Source organism: Podarcis muralis, chromosome 9, assembly GCF_964188315.1.
Source record: "Podarcis muralis chromosome 9, rPodMur119.hap1.1, whole genome shotgun sequence".
NCBI lineage: Eukaryota > Metazoa > Chordata > Lepidosauria > Squamata > Lacertidae > Podarcis > Podarcis muralis.
The window spans coordinates 2,633,558-2,655,139 of NC_135663.1; the positions used below are offsets into that span (position 1 = coordinate 2,633,558).

The 21,582-nt window shown below is 49.0% G+C and overlaps 1 protein-coding gene across 2 annotated transcripts; it reads right to left on the reverse strand.

Moving 5' to 3' along the window:
- Positions 1-336: 336 nt before the first annotated feature.
- SPEF1 (sperm flagellar 1) lies at positions 337-15,466 on the reverse strand. Of its 2 annotated transcripts, XM_028744525.2 has the most exons (8): positions 15,210-15,466; positions 13,298-13,409; positions 12,271-12,424; positions 11,290-11,352; positions 7,087-7,135; positions 4,577-4,631; positions 3,579-3,690; positions 337-3,203 (listed from the first exon to the last, which is right to left on the reverse strand). In XM_028744525.2, the coding sequence occupies exons 1-8, from the start codon at positions 15,319-15,321 to the stop codon at positions 3,096-3,098; spliced, it is 765 nt and encodes a 254-aa protein (XP_028600358.1). In that variant the 5' UTR covers positions 15,322-15,466; the 3' UTR covers positions 337-3,095. The 2 variants fall into 2 exon arrangements, with proteins under 2 accessions (XP_028600358.1, XP_028600359.1); XM_028744526.2 differs by lacking the exon at positions 11,290-11,352.
- Positions 15,467-21,582: the final 6,116 nt, after the last annotated feature.

Genomic DNA, 21,582 nt, shown 5'->3' on the forward strand with positions numbered 1-21,582 from the left:
CTAAGAAGGATGTTGAGCAGCTGGAAGGTGTTGCAGAGGAGGGCCACCAAGACAAACAAGGGTCAGGTAACCAAGCCATATGAGGAACGGTTGAAGGAGCTGGGTATGTTTAGCTTTGCCAGCCTACGATTCCCAGCAACAGGCATTCAGAGGCAGGACACCTCTGGCAGTGGGGGGGAGAACATGCCCATTGTGGCTAGTATCCATTGACAGCATTCTCCCCCTGCATTTGCCTAAAGCATCGAGAGAGCCCTAGCTTGGGAGTGCTGTTCCAAAGTCCTTTGGAGCCCTCTCCCTGCTGCTAGAGTGCTCCAAATAAAAGAGAGGAGGAACGAGAAGGATTAACTGTTTTAATGCTGAAAGATCTTCAGACAAGCCCCTATGCAAAGAAACAACACGATTGTACAGAAACCCCGGCCCGTGATGACCCAACGCTACCCAGATGCAACATTAGCTTCACCATAATCGAAAAGTGATTGATTAAAAGCAACTGATCAGAACGCCTGCTCCATCGGCGGGAGGGTCTGCTCGTCCACGCCACCATTTTCACACCAGAGCTGGGCCAAGGGTGCCCGTCTTGTGTCTGCTCTAGACAGCATCTCCTGAGCAAATGCTCAAGCGTGCCTTCATCGTAGTTGGGTCGTGGCATGGTGCCAGCCTTCCCCCATCCCTTGTGCCACGTTCCTTTTTCCGCGTGGCATAAGGAAATGTGGCGTCCGCCTCTGAAAGCCCGGGGCAGCAGCCACGGTGGAATGGCATGTTTTGAAGAAGGTTGGCTTGTCTCTTCAAGTTCTGTGTTCTGGGCTGCAACAGTCACAAAGGCCTGGTGGGGAAAATCCACAGGCGCCATTTTCACCAAGGAAAACAATAGCTATGATGTGAATTGCTCACTAGATGCCTGAGGACAATAGGAAGTGGGACATCTCCTCCAGCTTCCATGGTTTAGACCATGTGGTGCCCCTTCAAACGTTTTGGGACTACTGCTCCCATCATCCCTGATCACTGGTCCATATGATGGGAGCTGGGGTCAAACAGCACCGCGTTGGCAACCCCTGAATTCAACCCTCCCTTGCAACAGGTGCAGGCGCCTCTAGAAGATTCTGAGATCTTCATGGCAGTTCCTGAGATCTATTGTGTCGGAAGGAGAGGTCGTTATGGGAGCTAAACACGGAGAACCTACTCAAGAGTCCACGTGGCAAGCTTGGAATCTTACACAGTATTGAGCAGTGAAGCCCACGCAGAATTATTTACGGAGGTCTGTTGGAGGCTGTGTGCAGGATCTGTTGATGCCATAAATGAAGCTTGCTGCAAAAAAATTCTGCACACCCCTTTATGATGGGCAGATCCTGAGGTCAATAAGAGAGAATGTTGGAGGTCTGCAAGATTAGACTGAATTGCATCCATCAAGGGCCAAATAATAGAACAAAGCAGCCCTCGCAACAACGTTCGGTTCTGTTTGGACTGAAATTCATTGGATGCAAACGCCCAGCCTTCCTTAGTGGCCCGGCATATGTGAAGATCTAGCACAAAAACCCAAGAGGAAAAAACAGGGCTTGCAAGGTAAAAGGACACCCCAGGTGGTGTTCCCAAGCTCTCACAAAACCTCCCACCTGATAGGTCTAGATTTGGAGGGTTGGAGGTAAGGCAAATGACTTTTCTCCTATCGCCAAGGATGGTCTCCTTTGCCCACCAATCTTCAAATAATATAGCCATCGGTTTATGCTTTCTGAGCCACGACCGACCCGCCAGCTGTCATCCAAAACATCTGGGGGGCACCAGGTTGGCAAAGCTTGGCTTTGGGCAGCAGAAGCTGCCGTCTTTCATTTTGGCAAAAAAAAAAGGAAGTTGACTTAAAAAGAGAACGGGATTTAAAAACAAAAATAAGATTGGGGAACCGATGTTCAAAACACAGGCCTGCAACTAACTTATCAAGCGGAAGTCACGACGCATCGTTGCTGCATCTGCAGATTCCACTTTTGTGCAAGAGCCCCATTTGCCTGCTGCGGTTTGCAACCCCAACCGTTTTCTTTCACAGATGGGATTTGCATGCCCTTTCCCACAGAGGCACAGAGTGCAGTTGTGCAAAAGCTTTCACAGGCACCAACAGGGTTCAAGGGGTGACCCACTCCCTATTTAATGCACGAGGTGCCTGCCCCTCACTGCAGAAAAAGTGGGGTCTGTGGGGAACCCTTCCATCTGCACATCTGCATCACGGGGAGCAGGGAGGTGAAGAGACAGAAGAAGCAGCCAAAACTATCGCCCCACAAAGCTGAAAACAATGCTGGAGAGAGAGAAGGCCCACAGAAGGAGATTGGATCCTGATTGTCACGTCACCCACAAAGGCCTGTACTTCTCAGAACTACATTTCCCAGGGGGAATGCACCAGCAGGATCCCCCCTGAGGGATGTCATGTGCACCCTGAAACTACAGTTTCTCCTCAACAGAAAGTCACAGAGCTCAAGGCTCCTGGCGGAACGCCCTGTTGCTCCATCCACAGCCCTCAGAGCCTTTGAGATGTTCCAGTGCCACCTGCAAGTGCAAGGACTTGGGAGAGAGTGGGCAAGGCACAGAGGCATGCCTGGACCTAGTCACCAGGTGAGGAGGCGGCAAGCAGGGCGTCCAAGGCAACAGCGAAGCCGCAAGCCCATTTCCTAGACTGTTGCTGAGTGGGGAACTTTCAAGCGAGTGCTGGTTTTGGAGAGTCCAAGAGGGAGCTCTCATCCCTGAGTAGCAGTGCCCCCTGTACCGGGGCAGTCTACCCCTTAGATGTGGACCAGCAAGAGGGTTGGGGAGAATTGAGGGCACGTCCTCCTGGCCTGGCACCTCTGGGCTGGCTCCTTTTTTTCCACCCCATCCCTGGCCTCTGGACCCCATCCCGAGGCCATCTGCCCGCGCCAGCCAGACTTTGGACCTCTGCCAGCCTTTGTTGCTCTGACGTCTCAGCCTCCCTGGAGCCTGAAAGCAGCTGTTCGCAAAGGAAGAGGTGGCAGAAAAGAGAGAGAGAGAGAGAGAGAGAGAGAGAGAGAGAGAGAAGGGCTGGCCATCTGAAAAAATCATCTGATGGGCACCAGAGAGGGGAACCCGAGACGGCGCCTTCACTTCCGCCTCTGCTCCGCCTGCTGCAGGCGGCGGGTTAGGTCATCGATCCGGACGTTCTTCAGGTGCAAGAGATGCTCCAAGCGGCGGACCTTCATCTGAAGGATCTGGACCAGGGAAGAGACAGAGAGAGGTAGATTTCGAAGGGTAGCCCCAGCAGCTCCTGGTGGAGAGGAAAGAGACCCAGGGCCCTGAGGCAGCCACAACCGGCATCCTGTGGCAGGGAGTTCCTCGGGTGGTGCGTGTGGCTAACAGCCTCAGACACGTCTCTCCAGACTAACCCTGCCCACCTGTAGAAACAGGCAGAAGGGGCGCTGTTGCAAGTGCCACATAATGCCCATTCTGCTGCAATAGGAACTGGGATCTTTAAGTCTGCTGGCACCTGACACTTCGGGTCCCTTCCAACCTCGTGGCTCTGTGAGGCTGAGGAAGGGCTAAAGTTCAGGTGGGGAAGAGGAACTTCCCCTCATCGCCTCTCTCACCTGCACCATCTCCTGCGAGGCCAGAAGGGCTTGTTCCCTCTCTGCTAAGTGGAGTCGGAGGTTGGCGTCCGTTTGCAGAGGCACCGTGTAGCTCTGATGTCCTTTGGGCCCCCTGGAGACAAGGGAAAGTTCTGGAGATCACAGTGGTGCAAAAACCTGGGGTTCCTACCCAAAACGCGCGTGTGCGCGCGCACACACACACACACACACACACACACACACACTTACTTGACCTTAAGAGCAGCCAGGTACTTTACCAGGTCAAAGCAAAAGCCCAGATTTGGTGGAGGTCTTCAGCTAGTCTGCCACTAATCCTGGAGGCTCCATTTAGCTATCCCAGTTTGCAGCAGAACTCGCCAATGTGGCGCCCCCAGATGTGGGTGAACTACAACCTCCCCACTCCTCCTCCCTGGCTGGCTGGCTGCCGGCGCTGATGAGTGCTGCGAGTCCGGCAATATCAGTGTGGTCTAGTGGTTAGAGTGCCTGGCTTTGGGGACCTGGGAGGCCGGGGTTCGAATCCCCGCTCAGCTCGCTGTGGCCGTTCGCCACCTCTCAGCCTACCTCACAGGGCTGTTTGTGGGGATAAGATGGGGAGGGGTGGGTGGGAGTTGAGCGGTGGTCAAATATGCCTGGAGGGCGCTATGCTGGGGAAGTCTGGCAAAGGACACAGACAGGGCGGCACTGAGGCTGCCGCAGGGCTCAGGTGAGAGAAAGAACCAAGAGGATTTCCACCGGGCTGCCCAACCTGGTGGACCTGCTCCTTAAACTATGGAACTCCCTGCCACAAGAGGCAGTGATGGCCACCAGAGTAGCTGGGGGAACCCAGCCAAATGGGCAGGGTACTACTACTACTATTACTACTACTACTACTATTATTATTATTATTATTATTATTATTATTATTATTATTATTATTATTTGCTTGCAGCTGTACTGCCAGCCCTGGCAAGACAGGGTTTCCCTAACTGCCAGTAATTCTTTTCTCTTTTTTTAATTACCTTTCCAACCCAGGAGAGTCCTGGGTACTGTTGGGTTTGGGCTTTGAAGTGAAGCCTGTAAAATGTGAAACAGAGACTGTAATGAGAGGCATATAGGACCTCCAAAATCCCCGCCCCGCAATCTACAATGAAACCAGAATTCAACATTCCCTGCCTTTCTGCATTTGACTCCTTGCTTCTTGAACCTTCGGACCCCAGGCTTCGTGACTCCTTGCTTCTTGACTCCCGGCTCTCGGACTCTTGGCTCCTGGCTTCAGGACTCCCGTTCCTGCTCCCACCCCGCCATCTTGCCCCCAGTCCCGACGTCCCCAGCCGGGACTTCGATCCCCCGTGAACCGGACCGTGACAACCTTGGACTGAGCAGCTAGACACTTTCCAGTGAACCAGAGTCTGTTAACTCTCTCTCTCCCCCAGTTCTCCTCCTCCTAGCTGTTTACCACCCAGTTCTTCCCAACTTTTGTCTCCTGAACTATGCCCCTCTGCGAACCACGGTTCCAAATCTATACTGCCCCACTGCTCCTGGGAAGATTCAGGATCCTGGTCAGGAGCAAGCTCCCACCATTGCTCATCAGTGCAGCCCTCCTCAGCACAGTCCCTGACGGACGGATCCTGTTCCTTCCTGCATTCCAGTGACTGATTTAGGAAAAAGATGCACACACGGCTTAATAATAAATAATGGCTATGGCTGGTTGGCATCCGTCTGGCTCAGGAGACAATGGAGGAGGGCGCCTTTGAGGGTGAGGTTGCAGCACCTCCTGGGGCCATGTGAAAATTTTATAATAACAAATAGACCCTCTTAGCTATGTGCATAAACATCCCTCTAGGGGGATAGGCTGCCACTTTGTGCAGCAGTCATACCTCAGGTTACAGACGCTTCAGGTTGCATTTTTTCAGGTTACGGACGTGCCGAAACCCAGAAGTATCAGAATGGGTTACTTCCAGGTTTCGGCGGGTGCGCATGTGCAGAAACGCTAAATTGCACTTTGTGCATGCACAGAAGTGCCAAATTGCAACCCACGCATGCGCAGACGCGCCGCTGCGGGTTGCAAACGCTGTGGGTTGCAAATGTGCATCCCGCACAGATCACGTTCGCAACCCGAGCATCCACTGTACTGAGTCAGACCTCTGGGTCCTCTGGCTCAGTATGGCTTACACCAGGGGTCGCCAACGTGCGGCCCATGGACCGGATGTGGCCCACGAAGACCGTTTTATCGGCCCACGAGCCGCCCCTGAACCGAGCCGCCCACTTGGCAAGTCCCCTGCGCACTGCACTAAACCGGTGCAGCGCGGTGGGGGGACTTGCTGAGCGGCAGTGGAATTTGCGTCTACGCATGTGTAGATACCGGAAATCGCATCTACGCATCCCCAGACACCCGAAATTGCTTCTATGCAGGTGCGATTTTCGGCGTCTGGGCATGCGCAGTAGCGATTTTTGGCGTCGCAGACATGCACAGATGCAATTTTCGGCATCGCGCTGCGCCAGTCCGGCCCACGGACTATCTCTGTGGGAGTGATCCAGCCCATGGCCGGTAAACCTTGCCAACCCCTGGCTTACACTGACTGACAGCAAGTCTCCTCCAGGGCTTAGGACTGGGGTAACTCACTTGGTGGAGCTGGAGACTCTTAACCGCAGGTTTGGGGGTTCGAGCCCCGCATTGGGCAAAAGGTTCCTGCATTAGACTGGAGGATCCCTTCCAACTCTAGTTGTTGTTATTAAAATGTGTATACTGCCCTTCATCCCAAGATCACAGGGCGGTTCAGGGCAGGAAAACACAAAATGAGAACCCAAAATGCATAATAAGACAGGAACAAACCAATAACCGTCAGACACATTTAAAAGCTGGGTGTTGGAAGGTTCAGGACAGGCAAAAGGAAGCCCTTCTTCATGCAGTGCAGAGTTAATCTATGGAACTCCCTGCCACAGGAGGCAATGATGGCCACTAACTTGGATGGCTTTCAAAGGTTAGACAAAATCATGGAGGAGGACAGCTGTCAATCACTACCAGCCATGATGGTTAGGCTCTGTCTCCATAGCCAGAGGCAACAATGCTTCTGAATACCAACTGCTGGGAACCACAAAGGTGGTCTTGTGTTCGAATCCTGATTGCTGCTTTTCCATAGGCATCTGGTCGGCCCCTGTGAGAACAGGATGCTGGACCAGATTACTCCTTGGTCTGATCCAGCAGCTGGCTCTTCTAGACGTTCTAGCCTGATCCAACACTGATCCTTTGTTGTTGTTGTTTAGTCATTAATGAAGCTCAACATAAAAAAAACGAAGATCGTGGCCACTGGTCCCATCACGTCCTGGCAAACAGAAGGGGAAGAAATGGAGGCAGCGAGAGATTTGACTTTCTTGGGCTCCATGATCACTGCAGGTGGTGACAGCAGCCGCGAAATTAAAAGACGCCTGCTCCTTGGGAGAAAGGCGATGGCAAACCTAGACAGCGTCTTAAAAAGCAGAGACATCACCTTGCCGACAAAGGTCCGCATAGTTAAAATATTGATCCTACCTGTATCCAGGTAGTTGTTCTCCTCCAGTGTCGAGCGCATTCCCAGCTCCTGTGTCGAGAGAGCCAGAGAAGAAAAGCAAGTTGACTCGGCCAAGCACTCAGGGTCCCGCTCCTCCCTTCCTCCATGAAAAGCCCTCCTGGCCACATCAACGCTATTCAGTTAAATTGGCTTCTCCCCACCTTCTGGTCTGATGCTGGTTTGAGTTGTAACATGCAGGTGTGAGCTTGCAAAGGAGCATGGGGGTCGCAGCAGCCTCTGAGCAGGGCAGGATTAATCCCACAGCAGCAGAGAAAAGAGGGGCGCAAAGGAAAGAGGCACAGCTGTTTGGAGACCCGTTGAGGAACAGCCGCCAAAATCGTTTCTGGGGCTCCTGAGAAGCTGTCAGAAAGAGGGGATGCGAGCTGGTGGATTCCCGGGCTTTTGAGATTATTTTCTTTGGCAGGGTCAGGCCATGAGCGGCCATGCACTAAGGAGACCTCAAAGCCCATCCCAATGCCAGACTCCCAAATAAATAGAGGAATAAATAAATAGAGGAAATCCCTATTTTCAGTCCCGGATTTACAGAAGCCGTCCTGGTTTCTGATTTGATCCCAGAATTTCCCACTTTTCTTTAGAACGTCCCTATGATCTCCTCCTACCGGTCCACAATAGAAAGTGTCCTTTCATACTGCATCACGGTGTGGTACGCTGGTTTGACATCAACTGATAGGAAGTGCCTACAGAGGGTGGTGAATACAGCACAAGATATTATGGGCTGTCCCGTGAATCCACTGGATGAAATAGCAGAAGAACATTCCCTCAGGAAAGTGAGAAATATCCTCAGGGATGATTCACACCCTGGCCGGCACTTTCTTGATCTCCTGCCCTCAGGCAGAAGATATAGAAGCATGATTAGTCGCGCCAACAGGGTAAAGAATAGCTTCTATCCATGGGCTGTTAGGCTGCTGAATGGAAAGATAACAACAGGGCAACTGACTTTCGGGTTTGGTGGGTGTGCGTCAGTAAACAAGGGGAATTAAGACTAAGAGAACTGAGTGGGGGGTGCTCACGTAATCTCACTGTATACAAGTTGTACAAGTGACAATAAAGTATAAAGTATTTTCATCGGAGAAATGTTGGAGGGTATGGAGTTACGTGACCCCCGAGCCAAGGAGATAAGTAACTGTACAACCTTTGGAAGGCAGCCCTGGATAGGGAAGCTTTTTAATGTTTGATGTTTTATTATGTTTTTATATCGGTTGGAAGCTGTCCGGAGGGGCTGGGGCAAGTCAGATGGGCGGGGAATAATAATAATATAAATAAATAAATAAATAAAGGTAAAGGGACCCCTGACCATTAGATCCAGTCGTGACCGACTCTGGGGTTGCGGCGCTCATCTCGCTTTATTGGCTGAGGGAGCCGGCGTACAGCTTCTGGGTCATGTGGCCAGCATGACTAAGCCGCTTCTGGCGAACCAGAGCAGCGCACGGAAATGCCATTTACCTTCCCGCCGGAGCAGTACCTATTTATCTACTTGCACTTTGAGGTGCTTTCAAACTGCTGGGTTGGCAGGAGCAGGGACCAAGCAACGGGAGCTCACCCCGTCGCAGGGATTCAAACCGCCAACCTTCTGATCGGCAAGTCCTAGGCTCTGTGGTTTAACCCACAGCGCCACCCGTGTCCCCTACGTATAGTAGGGGTATTTAAAATGAGTCATCATAGCGTACCCTTTTGTGCTCTTCAAAATATGGCAACCCTAACTCTGCCTGAAGCAAAGAAAGAAAGGGCAGCCGTGGAGGACTAGAGACAGATGCACTGAGGAGAGGCAGATAAATGACTATTCTCCATGACTGCTAGGTAGAACCTCCAGGTTCAGAGGCAGTTACCACTGAATAGCAGTTGTGGGGCAGGGAGGAAGAGCAGGCAGTGGGGAAGGGTTAGTGCAATCCTGCCCTGCAAGGGGGTTTCCTGGATGCCGTCCCTGCCCCCGCCCTGGGTGGAAATTCCCTGGCTTCTTTCTAGATGCTGGACAGGGTGGGTCAAGCCAGGCCGCCCTGCTCTGCATTAACCAAGTTGCAGCGCTGGCCTATGCCTGTTCCGTTGAGTCCCACAAACGGGCCGCACGTAGGATTGCTGGCTCCTTCTCTCGTCTGACAGCCGCACATGCTGTACAGAGCGCAAGTGCAGTGTTTTGGTGCGCACGGCCCACCCATTACTCCACAAACGCCGGCTGTCATTTGTGAATGGGCTGTGGCAGATCAAACAGCTCGAGCTTTCGGACAGCGGCCATTCATATTCTCTGCGACAGTCCTGGATGCATCAGGCTGGCATGAAAGAGCCCTGGCCTGGCTCCCTTCCTGGAATCTATCCAAAAAAAGAGATTTTGCAGCCCAGCTCATGCCATGGAAGAATAAGTGCACTGGCCTCTCGACGCAGATCTGCTTTTTTTGCATATTCACCGCAGGTGAGAAGGAGAGTTACAGTCTCTTCTTATTCTTGCCAGAATCCTTTACATTCCCAGCAAGCTCTGTGACGCCTCAGACCCTCCAAATCTCCCTATTTTCCAGGGACAGTCCCAGATTTACAGAAGCCGTCCCGGTTTCCGATTTGATCCCGAAATGTCCCGCTTTTCTTTAGGACATCCCTATTTTCATTGGAGAAACGTTGGAGGGTACGGAGTTATGTGACCCCCTTGAAGCCAAGGAAATAAGTAACTACACATCCGAAGACATCTGAAGAAAGTTCTGTACAGGGAAGCTTTCAGTGATTGGTGTTTTATTATTGTTTAAAATATTTTAGAAGACACCCAGAGTGGCTGGGGCAACTCAGTCAGATGGGCGGGATATAAATACAGTAATAAGATAATAAGACCTACGGGACCGCCTTTCCTAGAATGCCCCACGGAGGACCTTAAGGTCCACAAATGACAACATTTTGGAGGTCCCAAGTCGCAAGGTGGTTAGATTGGTCTCAACTAGGGCCAGGGCCTTTTCAGCACTGGGCCCAACGTGGTGGAACGCTCTGTCACAAGAGACCAGGGCCCTGTGGGACTTGACATCTTTCCGCAGGGCCTGCAAGACAGAACTGTTCCGCCTGGCCTTTGGTTTGGACTCGGACTGGCCCTTATGTTTCCCTCCCCTTACGGTTTTGATCTATGGGCTACTTTTAAAATGAGGCTGCCTTTAAAATTGCATTTTAACCTGTATTTTAAATTGGGTCCCCCCCCCATTATGTTTTTACTGTAATTGTACTGGTGTTAGCTACCCTGAGCTCGGCTCTGGCCAGGGAGGGCGGGGTATAAATAAAATTTATTATTATTATTATTATTATTATTATTATTATTATAGAATAGGATGTTCCCATTTTTGTTGGAGAAATGTTGTAGCTTCTAGCTCTGATAATAGTAATAGTTTAGTATTAAATAAGTTAAATAGGAGATCTCTATTTTCATTGGAGAAATGTTTGACAGTGGAACGGTCTCTCTCAGGAGGTGCTGGACTTTCCTTCCGTGGAGAATTTTAAGCAAAGTTTGGATGGCCATCTGCCAGGATGCTTGAGCTGAGATTCCTGCATTGCAAGAGGGGGTTGGATTAGATGACCCCTGGTGTCCCTTCCAGCTCTGCAGTTCTACGATTCTATGAATTTCATCGGTGTAAGGATGTGGCAGGGACACGGGTGGTGCTGTGGGTTAAGCCACAGAGCCTAGGACTTGCCAATCAGAAGGTCGGCGGTTTGAATCCCCGCGACAGGGTGAGCTCCCGTTGCTCAGTCCCTGCTCCTGCCAACCTAGCAGTTCGAAAGCACGTCAAAGTGCAAGTAGATAAATAGGTACCGCTCCAGCGGGAAGTTAAACGGCATTTCCGTGCGCTGCTCTGGTTCGCCAGAAGCGGCTTAGTCATGCTGGCCACATGACCCGGAAGCTGTACGCCGGCTCCCTTGGCCAATAAAGTGAGATGAGCGCCGCAACCCCAGAGTCGGCCACAACTGGACCTAACAGTCAGGGGTCCCTTTACCTTTAACTTAAGGATGTGGCATTTTGCAATAGCGGGCAACCCTTTTGCTGGAGGAGGGACAAGCCTTCAAGCAAAGGGCAACTCAACTGGCAATCCCAAGCGCCCCCCAGCCTGGAGCCTGTGAATCAGATAAGCAGAGGGGGAAAGACGGTGAGCGAGAGAGGGGACCTTCGAGGAGGGGCGTATGCTGAAGAGGAAAAAGGCTGAGACCTGGGGCAATGGAGACGGAAAGGAGCAAAGACTGCAGGAGCCCACAGCGGTTGGAGGATGGCCCTGGAAGGAAGCAGAAGGGAGGAAGGCGTGAAAAGGGGCTTGCCTAGGAAACACACGTCTAAGAGGTTTTCCGTTTGCCCCGCTGATTTCCCAGGGGAAAAACCCCTCTGCTTATTGCTGAATCAGAACAAACTCCAATTCATTTTTTTCTCATTCAGCAGTAAACCAAAGAGCAGCCAGCTGCTGCTTTGGCCAGATCTAACTTCACCCCCATCGATTTATCTCACTTTCCAGAGATCTGGGCATTGCAGCACAGCAAGAAACATTTCAGAAGAACATGCTAAGAAAACGTCTTTCAGAAACAATGCATGCGGTTAGTTGCAGCCTTAATCGTGACACCGTCTTCCCAGTGCCTGAAACAAGCAGTTTGCTGAGCTGGGGGAGAGCACCCTCTGCTGCTCTCCTATAAAATAGCAAGCGGACTGGCCCGTTTCTTGCTTTGCTGATAGGGGCTGTCCCACTTTATTTATACTCTGTGGCATAAACCTGATGGCTTTGTCCCCACATGCAAAATAAACTGTGGTGCAATGACCAAAAAACGCCAGCGGACAAGGGAAGTTCTCCTGTGGAAGTCCCATTGAAATGAATGAGCTCTATGCAAGAGCACAGAGTATGAGCAGTAGTGATTACGGCGCAACAAGAAGCCACATTTGCAGCCCGCAGGCTTGATGGTTCCACATGGATCTGGGAGGCAGTGGTTTGGACTTGGCTGGGCCATTAGCAAGGAGTTGTTGGCGCTCTGGGGCAAACTGCTGTCTCTCAGCCTCAGTTCTGTAATCTGTAAAATGGGCACAATAGTTTCCTGTTGCATGGACTGCTTGCAAGGTTGCAGGTGAACGGAAATGCTGTAACAGTGCAAGATGCAACAGGCCAGGGCTTACTGCCTTCCATCCCTCCTTCCTTCCAGGCTCTGCTAACCTGATAGGAGCTAGACATCTTGGCCTGTTTCTGTTTTTCCTCGATTTTCTGCCGCAGGGGAATCAGCACCAGCTCTACCATCCCAGGAGTGCACTGGGCAATCTTCCGGACCATGTCCTCTGGGATAGAGAAGTTAAGCTTGCTCAGCACTTTCCTGCAGAAGAAGAAAGGCAATAATAATATTATAATAATTGATTATTTACACCCCGCCCATCTGGCTGGGCCTCCCCAGCCACTCTGGGCGGCCTCCAACAGAACACTACAATAACCTATTAAACATTAAAAGCTTCCCTAAAGAGGGCTGCCTTCAGATGTCTTCTAAAAGTTTGTTAGTTGTTTTTCTTTTTGACATCTGGTGGGAGGGCGTTCCACAGGGTGGGCGCCACTACTGAGAAGGCCCTCTGCCTGGTTCCCTGTAACTTGGCTTCTCGTAGCGAGGGAACCGCCAGAAGGCCCTCGGCACTGGACCTCAGTGTCTGGGCAGAACGATGGGGGTGCAGACGCTCCTTCAGGTATACTGGACTGAGGCCATTTAGGGCTTTCAAGGTCAGCACCAAAACTTTGAATTGTGCTCGGAAACGTACTGGGAGCCAGTGTAGGTCTTTCAGGACCGGTGTTATATGATCTCGGCGGCCGCCCCCAGTCAGCAGTCTAGCTGCCGCATTCTGGATTAGCTGCAATGAAATCAAGTTAGCGTATCCAAAGTCCCCACTGGAACACAGGGTGCAATGCCTTGGACACATCAGGATGGGATTGCCAAGTGCTTAAGGCACCCAGGTTTTTGACTCCTGGGAGTACATGGGCAACTCTGAAAGGCTGTGATGGATTTCCAAAGGTGTTTCAAAGTTCAGCGGCCAGCTATGCTCCGTTTTGCAGCGAAATGCAGCGAAATCCACAAAGAAGACGAGGACATCACCAAGCAAAACAAGCAGCGTTTAACATTCAATGTTCCCATTTGACACGTCCCATATCTCAGCCGGCAGCAGTGGTTATTAAATTCAGGGCATATCTCAGGGACGTCACTGACCTGTTCAGGTGTCCCCAGTTGGAGAGCTTCTGCTGCGTAGAATTAGCCGGAGCGTAGTTGTGCATTTCCACTATTTTGGGGAAGTAAAACTTCACCACTTCGGCCACCAAAACTGCATGGGAAATCAAAGGGAGAAGTAGGAGCAGAATCAGCTGATGACCCCCACCCTCCCAAAGCCCACCCCATCCCTGGCTTTTCCTACAAACTTCATCTATGGTGACCCGACATGTCTCCAACCAGAGCAGAACCTACCAAATGAAACCTAAATAATAATAATAATAATTTATTATTTATACCCCGCCCATCTGGCTGGGCTTCCCCAGCCACTCTGGGTGGCTTTCAACAAAATATTAAAATACAGTAATGCATCAAACATTAAAAGCTTCCCTAAACAGGGCTGCCTTAAGATGTCTTCTAAAAGTCTGGTAGTTGTTGTTCTCTTTGACATCTGGTGGGAGGGCGTTCCACAGGGCGGGTGCCACCACCAAGAAGGCCCTCTGCCTGGTTCCCTGTAACTTGGCTTCTTGCAGTGAGGGAACCGCCAGAAGGCCCTCGGCGCTGGACCTCAGTGCCCGGGCTGGACGATGGGGGTGGAGACACTCCTTCAGGTATACTGGACCGAGGCCGTTTAGGGCTTTGAAGGTCAGCACCAACACTTTGAATTGTGCTCGGAAACATACTGGGAGCCAGTGTAGGTCTTTCAAGACCAGTGTTATGTGGTCTCGGCGGCCGCTCCCAGTCACCAGTCTAGCTGCCGCATTCTGGATTAATTGCAGTCTCCTAGTCTGCCTCAGTACAGTGCGTGCATAACTCAGGGTTGATCTGACTTTAAGAGCCCCACATGGCCCCACATCTCAGCAGCCTCTCCTTATGTTCGATGTTTATCGTGTTTTAATATTATGTTGGGAGCTGCCCAGAGTGGCTGGGGAAAGCCAGCCAGAGGGGTGGGGAAATAAATATATTGTTGTTATTATTGTTATTATTGTTATTATTGTTATTATTATTGTTATTATTATTATTATTATTATTATTATTATTATGACTCATACCTTCCAACATTTCTCCAACAAAAATAGGGCCATCCTATTCAATAATAATAATAATAATAATAATAATAGTAATAGTAATAGTAATAATAATAATTTTATTATTTATGTCCCGCCCATCTGACTGGGTTGCCCCAGTCACTCAGGGCAGCTTCCAATGTATATAAAAACATAATAAAACATTGCACATTAAAAAAATCTTCCGTATGCAGGGCTGCCTTCAGATGCCTTCTAAAGGTTGTATAGTTACTCAACTATGTCTCAAGGGTCACATAACCCCAAACCCTCCAACGTTTTCCTGATGGAAACAGAGATGTCCTAACATACCCTCCAACATTTCTGCAGTGAAAATAGGGACGTCCTAAGGAGAAGCGGGACATTCCGGGATCAAATCGGAAACTGGCATTACGGCTTCTGTAAATCCAGGACTGTCCCTGGAAAATAGGGACTCTTTTAGAAGACATCCAAAGGCAGCAGCCCTGTTTAGGGAAGTTTTGAATGTTTGAAGTTTTATCCTGTTTTTAATACTCTGTTGAAAGCTGCCCAGAGTGGCTGGGGAAACCTAACCAGATGGACGGGGTAGAAATTATTATTATTATTATTATTATTATTATTATTATTATTATTATTATTATTGAGTCTGCATGACTTTTGCAGCAGCTGCTGGCATCGGCCCAATGGACAGGATAGGAATAAATTATTATTATTATTATTATTATTATTATTATTATTATTAAGTGCATGACTTTTGCAGCAGCTGCTGGCATCGGCCCAAGCCCAAGGCCCCGGATGCTATGATTCTATAATCCACTGTGAAACACACATATACAAGTGCCAGGACACACACAAAATTGGCCGCCCCAAACCTCCATCGCTGAAGTCGCGGGCGATGTTCCTCTTGGGGCGCGAAAGAGGGATGGCATCGACCCAACTGTACAGGTCGTTCAGGCTCTCCTCATCCAGCTCCCCGTTGGCCATGCTGGTGCCCGTCTCCCCTGTATCCTTGGCAGCCTCTAGGTGCCCCCCTGGACCAGGCTCAGAGCTTCTCCACCAGCTCCCTTCTGCCCTGCAGGGCTGGGCGCAGCCATATTGTTTGCCTTCGTGACCATGGCAACATCAGCACCCCCCCATCTCGGGTGTGGCAAACCCCAAAGCACCCTGGGAGCGGTAGTTCTTCCGATGCCCAGCAACCGCAACAGCAGGGTTGCTAGGCAACCGGAGCATCTTAGCAGGCGCCTAGCAACGGGATGGGAGCTGGCCAGCTAAGAGGAAACTGGGGGGAAAGAGCCAGGAAGTGGCTGTTTGTGCGTCTGGGGGCCCAAAAAGCGTGCGAGAATAGGGGACAGAGGCCAGGAAAGCGGGATTTTTCACAAGTGCAAGGGCAGCTAAGGTTGCAGAGGAATTTCGAACATCTTCCCTGGCTTGCTCCTGGTACTTTAACCGCAGCTTCAGCGACAGGAATCAGCCACTGGTACTTTTCTCAGCTTGGAAGGGACCCAAAGGGTCATCTAGCCCAACCCCCTGCAGCGCTTGGGAAACAAGAAGTGTGGTGGTCTGCTTTTCAAATCAAATAATAATAATATTATTATAATTTTTTTATTTGTACCCTGCCCATCCGGCTGGGTTTCCCTAGCCACTCTGGGAGGCTTCCAACAAAAATTAAAAATACATTAAAATGTCCCTGAACAGGGCTGCCTTGAGATGTCTTCTAAATGTCAGATAGTTGTTTATTTCCTTGACATCTGGTGGGAGGGTGTTCCACAGGGCAGGCGCCACTACCGAGAAGGCCCTCTGCCTGGTTCCCTGTAGCTTTGCTTCTTGCAGGGAGGGAACCGCCAGAAGGCCCTCAGAGATGGACCCTAGTGTCCAGGGGTAGAGACGCTTCTTCAGGTTTACTGGACTGAGGCCATTTAGGGCTTTCAAGGTCAGCACCAACACTTTGAATTGTGCTCGGAAACGTACTGGGAGCCAATGTAGGTCTTTCAAGACCGGTGTTATATGGTCTCGGCGGCCGCCTCCAGTCACCAGTCTAGCTGCCGCATTCTGGATTTGTTGTAGTTCCCGGGTCACCTTCAAAGGTAGCCCCACATACAGAAAGCAAAACAAAGAAGCCTAAATTAACATTACCTTCTACCGATGAGAAATAATAATAACTATTACAATAATGAAAATACTAAAAGTACGTTTACTTCCCCTTTTAGACTTCTATTCTGGTTACAATATATTACTGTTCTCTAAGAATCTATTATATCCTTTGCTGTCCCATATATGATTTTATTTCCCAAATTTGGGAATAAGGGCCACAGAGTCTTGTGCATGCAAAATAGCAGAGAAAATGCTTTGTTGTGTAGAGTTATGTGGAAGTCAGCTCTCAACGTCCTTTAGCCAGAACACCACCAGGTGGCAGCAGAGACTACTCTGTAATCATTGAATTGTAGACTTGGAAGGGAACCCAAGGGTCATCTAGTCCAACCCCCTGCAATGCAGGAATCTCAGCTAGATTTGTGAGAACTTGGTTTTGTTGCTGGTTTAGGACAGGTTTGTCTTTGCCAACTGGTTGCCTCCAGATGTTTCAGACTACAATTTCCATCACTGAGTCCAAAACAACTGGGGCAGAGTTGGTAAAGCTCTGCTACAATGCTAAATGCTAATAACTCAGATGGGCATATTTTTCTCTAAAGGGTTTGTATGCCTTTAGCAGCTGCTCTGCAGGCAAAAATTCAACAGGTGCAGTTTCCCCACTTATTAGAGCCTTCCTGCCTAGAGAAAGCTGGGCATATCTGTTGGATATTCTGATTTCAGAGCAAGCCCAGGCACATTCTCATAAGTGGGAGGCAGAAAGACATTTATGTTGCAGTGGTTATTTTGATTTATTACCCATCTTTTGCCATAAGGTGCCAGGCTGGGTTACAGCAATTTAAAAACGCAGTTTTAAAAACAGTTTGACACAGCCTCTGGATCAGTGAAACAGGTTTTGGGTGTGTGTGTGAGATTTAGAACAAAAAAATATATATGAAAGAGTTTATTTTGTGGCATTCACAAAATGCAGCGTTGGTTAGTTTTTGAGATGGCTTTAAACGGGGCTAGATAGTGGAGGAGCAGAGGCCAGTACTCTATTCATTTCATTCATTATTACTCTCTGTTTTCCTCTGTGTAACAGCAGACCTGTTTGTTTTCCATCTCATTTTATTGGTTCAATAATTTTGCGAGGTAGGAAAGGCTGGGAGATGGTGCCTACAAGGTCACCCGCAATGAGAGAATTCAGGCCAAGTAGGGTGTGAACCCAGGTCTCCTCAGAGCTACTCTAACCACTACACTGCGCTGTCAGCTATGGGTCCCATGAATAGTAATAGTAATAATAGTAATAATAATAATTTATTTGTACCCTGCCCATCTGGCTGGGTTTCTCCAGCCACTCTGGGCAGCTTCCAACAAAGATTAAAAATACATTAAAAAGTCACACATTAAAAACTTCCCTAAACAGGGCTGCCTTCAGATGTCTTCTAAATGTCAGGTAGTTGTTTATCTCTTTGAAATCTGATGGGAGAGCGTTCCACAGGGGCACCACCACCAAGAAGGCCCTCTGCCTGGTACCCTGTAACCTCACTTCTCGCAGGGAGGGAACTGCCAGAAGGCCCTTGGAGCTGGGCTGAACGATGGGGGTGGAGACGCTCCTTCAGGTATACTGGGCTGAGGCCATTTAGGGCTTTCAAGGTCAGCAGCAACACTTTGAATTGTGCTTGGAAATGTCCTGGAAGCCAGGACCGGTGTTATGTGGTGTTGGTGGCCACCTCCAGTCACCAGTCTAGCTGCCGCATTCTGGATTAGTTGTAGTTTCCGGTCACCTTCAAAGGTAGCCCCATGTAGACCGCATTGCAGTAGTCCAAGCGGGAGATAATCAGAGCATGCACCACTGTGGCGAGACAGTCTGCGGGCAGGGAGTGTCTCATCCTGCGTACCAGATGGAGCTAGGAGACAGCTGCCCTGGACACAGAATTGACCTGCACCTCCATGGACAGCTGTGAGTCCAAAATGACTCCTAGCCTGCGCACCTGGTCCTTCATTGAATGGTCAAAATTCAGAGGCACTATATACCTGCATAATGGTTGCTATGTGGGACACCTTAGCATTGGAGAGCTTTTAGTTTTCAGCAAAGCTTGAAGATTTTCTAAAAACCTAATTGGTATCCGTGTGGGATTCGAACTTGTTTCCATATGTGCTATTGCTTTATACCGTATTTTTTGCTCTATAAGACTCACTTTTCCCCTTCTCAAAAGTAAGGGGAAATGTGTGTGCGTCTTATGGAGTGAATGCAGGCTGCGCAGCTATCCCAGAAGCCAGAACAGCAAGAGGGATTGCTGCTTTCGCTGCGTAGCGATCCCTCTTGCTGTTCTGGCTTCTGGGATTCAGAATATTTTTTTTCTTGGTTTCCTCCTCCAAAAACTAGGTGCGTCTTATGGTCTGGTGCGTCTTATAGAATGAAAAATATGGTATATTGCTGCATGTCACACCAGTCTCCAAGCTCGGGTTCCAGGAGCTCCCCCGGGGTTCGGTTTCCTTGGAATGAGGGACAGCGGAGACTCTGGTGTCTTTAGGATATATGGTTTATTTACACATACATGCAACCTGAGCCTAGGATGGAGGGGCTCACAGCATTGCACCCCAAGAAAGTCTTTCTTCTTCCAGAGCCACAGCCTTGGATCCCAGCAGAAATCAGGCATGGCTCTGTTGTTTATCCCACCCACCTGACTGGGTTGTCCCAAGTTGCTCTGTGTGGTTTCAAACAAAAATACAGCGGGAAAGAAAAGGTTTTTTTTTTTTGGGGGGGGGGGGATAAGCAAGCATTAAAGGCTCAACACAAGCATTAAAGGATTTTGTATCAGGCAGTTAAGGGAGGGGCCCCTCCACCCATTTGGCCTCTGGCACAGAGCCACTTCTTTTGTTCCCTTAATGACCCATATTTAGTGTGGCCATTATCAATCAAGAAGCAATTGAATCCTTGCTGGATTCAGGAATTAGGAGAGCCTCGGGCACACGGCCTCAATGACCCCTTCCTTGCTCAGAAACTCACAGCACTTTCTTCCCAATCTGTTGTGAAGCTGCTTGTTTAAGACCTCAAGAGAGCTGCTGTTGTGTTCAAATCCTATCTGGTTGGCCACTGTGAGAACAGCATGCTGGCCTGACCCATCAGGCTGCCCTTATTTTCTTATGTTTGATCTGGACAGGCCAGCACTTATTTTTAAGGTGACAGTTCTTAGAACTGAGGGGCAGCGAGAAGCCATTGCAGTTCAGATGGTTTTGATATTTGTAATGTAGAGACTCCGCTGCTCTGATATGTTGCCTTAATATGCCTTCCAAAGAAATTGTTTCTGTATGTCACGACCGCCGCCCGGATATTGTTAGCCCAAAGATGGAAAGAGGAAGCTGTCCCAATTAAAGAAGACTGGCAAATCAAGTTAATGGAATACGCCTAAATGGCTAAATTAATTGGAAAGCTCAGAAACCAAGACGACAAGAAATTCAGAAAAGAATTGGAAATGTTTGTTGTAAAAGTATTGTAACCAAGTGAACACACTGGCAGGATTTTAAGAACACTTGTAGTTTTAGAGATATAATAGAGAAAATTGGATGATGATGATGATGATGATTTTTTGGATAGTAATGATATGCAGTTGAAAAGAAAAATTAAGGAACCAGGGGAAGGGCTGGAGGGAAGTCACGGGATTAAGAGAATCCCTATTTTTGGATTTGAAATTGTTTTGGTATATAGTTCTGTGTTTGTTTGTGTGTGTGTGTGTGTGTGTGTGTGTGTGTGTGTTATTATTGTTTCTGTTATGGTGATTTTCACTTTTGTATACAGTAGTTGGAAGAAAATCGAATAAAATGTATTTAGAACCAAACCAAAACCAAAACATACCTTCTAAGTGTAGAACAATTCCAACTGGAGAACAATTAAAAGTGGTGTTGGGGGTGGGTGGGTGCAAAAACGGAGCCCTGTTTTATCCTAAAAATAAAACTCCGGCTCCAAATGAAGGAAATGAAGGGCTTTGCTGGCATGCAAAGCCCTTCCCATAATTTTGAAGGGATAGGTCACTAATCCACTCTAAATCCTTCCATTGCAATGCTTCCGCATCCAGCCTTGTTTTAGGAATTACGTGGGCGTTTATTCCTTTATTGCAAATTGAGCAACCTTTATCTGTCTGCTCAGAAGTAAGTCCCACTGATTTCAATGGAACTTACTCCCAGGTAAGCGGGTAAAGTCTGTGCGTTCAGTGGGGCAAAGGGCGGTCCCTGTTTGCACTTGCCAGTGGTCAAAGGAAGCATGATTTGGTTAAAATCTGGGCACTGATTAGATTGTCATTCCTGGTGTGGCTTTTGTTGCTGCAATCACAAGGTCTATCAAAACAGGTGGGGCAGGCTATTTCCCTTCCGGGAGACCCCACCCCAGTTCCATGCAGACTGAAATTGGGGAGAAATTTTTGTTTTTTTGTTTTTTTAAACATATTTTTTATTGGGTTTTCCATATTTCATTACATTTTCATTACACCAATCCATAACTTAAAGCATTGCTCAAACAAAGCATCGACTTCCCTCCCTCCCTCTTTCTGACTTCCAAACATCTTTTACAAATTCTTCGCATTTGAAATTAAATCTCTCTCTGCCCTTTTCTCTTTGAAGCTAGCTAGGAAATCACATCAGGCTTTTGAGCATTTGAAGGTATGTCTCTTTATCTCCTTCCTACATTTGAAGGAATGTCTGTTTATTTGTTTCCTAAAATTTACTTCTGAAAAGTTAAAATAGCAGCAGGCTAAAAACAGATTAAAACTCGTGCCTACCTTCACAACACCTGGGCAGGCTTGCCTGAACAAGAATATTTTCAGCAGACCCCGAAAAGAGCACAGCGAAGGCCTGTTATCAAGAGGCAGGGAGTTCCGAAGTTCACTAAAAAGAGCGATTTATGCCTTGTTCCCAGTGTTGCTAAAGTGGACAGCTCATGGATCTTCCATGTCCTGGAGCAGTATATCTCTGAATATTGGATGCTGGAGATAAACAGTGGAGGGGTGTTATAACTTCTGTCTCCTGCTGGAAGTGAGCTGCTGGAATTGGCAGAGCTGTTCCTTTCTCCTGTTCTTTCAGGACTGCTGGGTTTATCGCCTGCAAAAATCAAGGCGTATGGGGAATAAATACCAAGAGGGAGAATGCAAGTCATTTAATCCCTACCCATGACAGTCAAATACA

Bases quoted from the DNA above. Each gene is read 5' to 3' on its own strand.
- SPEF1 (XM_028744525.2), bottom strand. From the start codon at position 15,321: ATGGCCAACGGGGAGCTGGATGAGGAGAGCCTGAACGACCTGTACAGT. The intron at 13,410-15,209 runs GTTTGGGGCGGC...TTTCCCATGCAG, and splicing joins CCGCGACTTCAGCGATGGAG to TTTTGGTGGCCGAAGTGGTG. The intron at 11,353-12,270 runs GTTAGCAGAGCC...GCTTCCTTCCAG, and splicing joins AGATGTCTAGCTCCTATCAG to GGCCATCCTCCAACCGCTGT.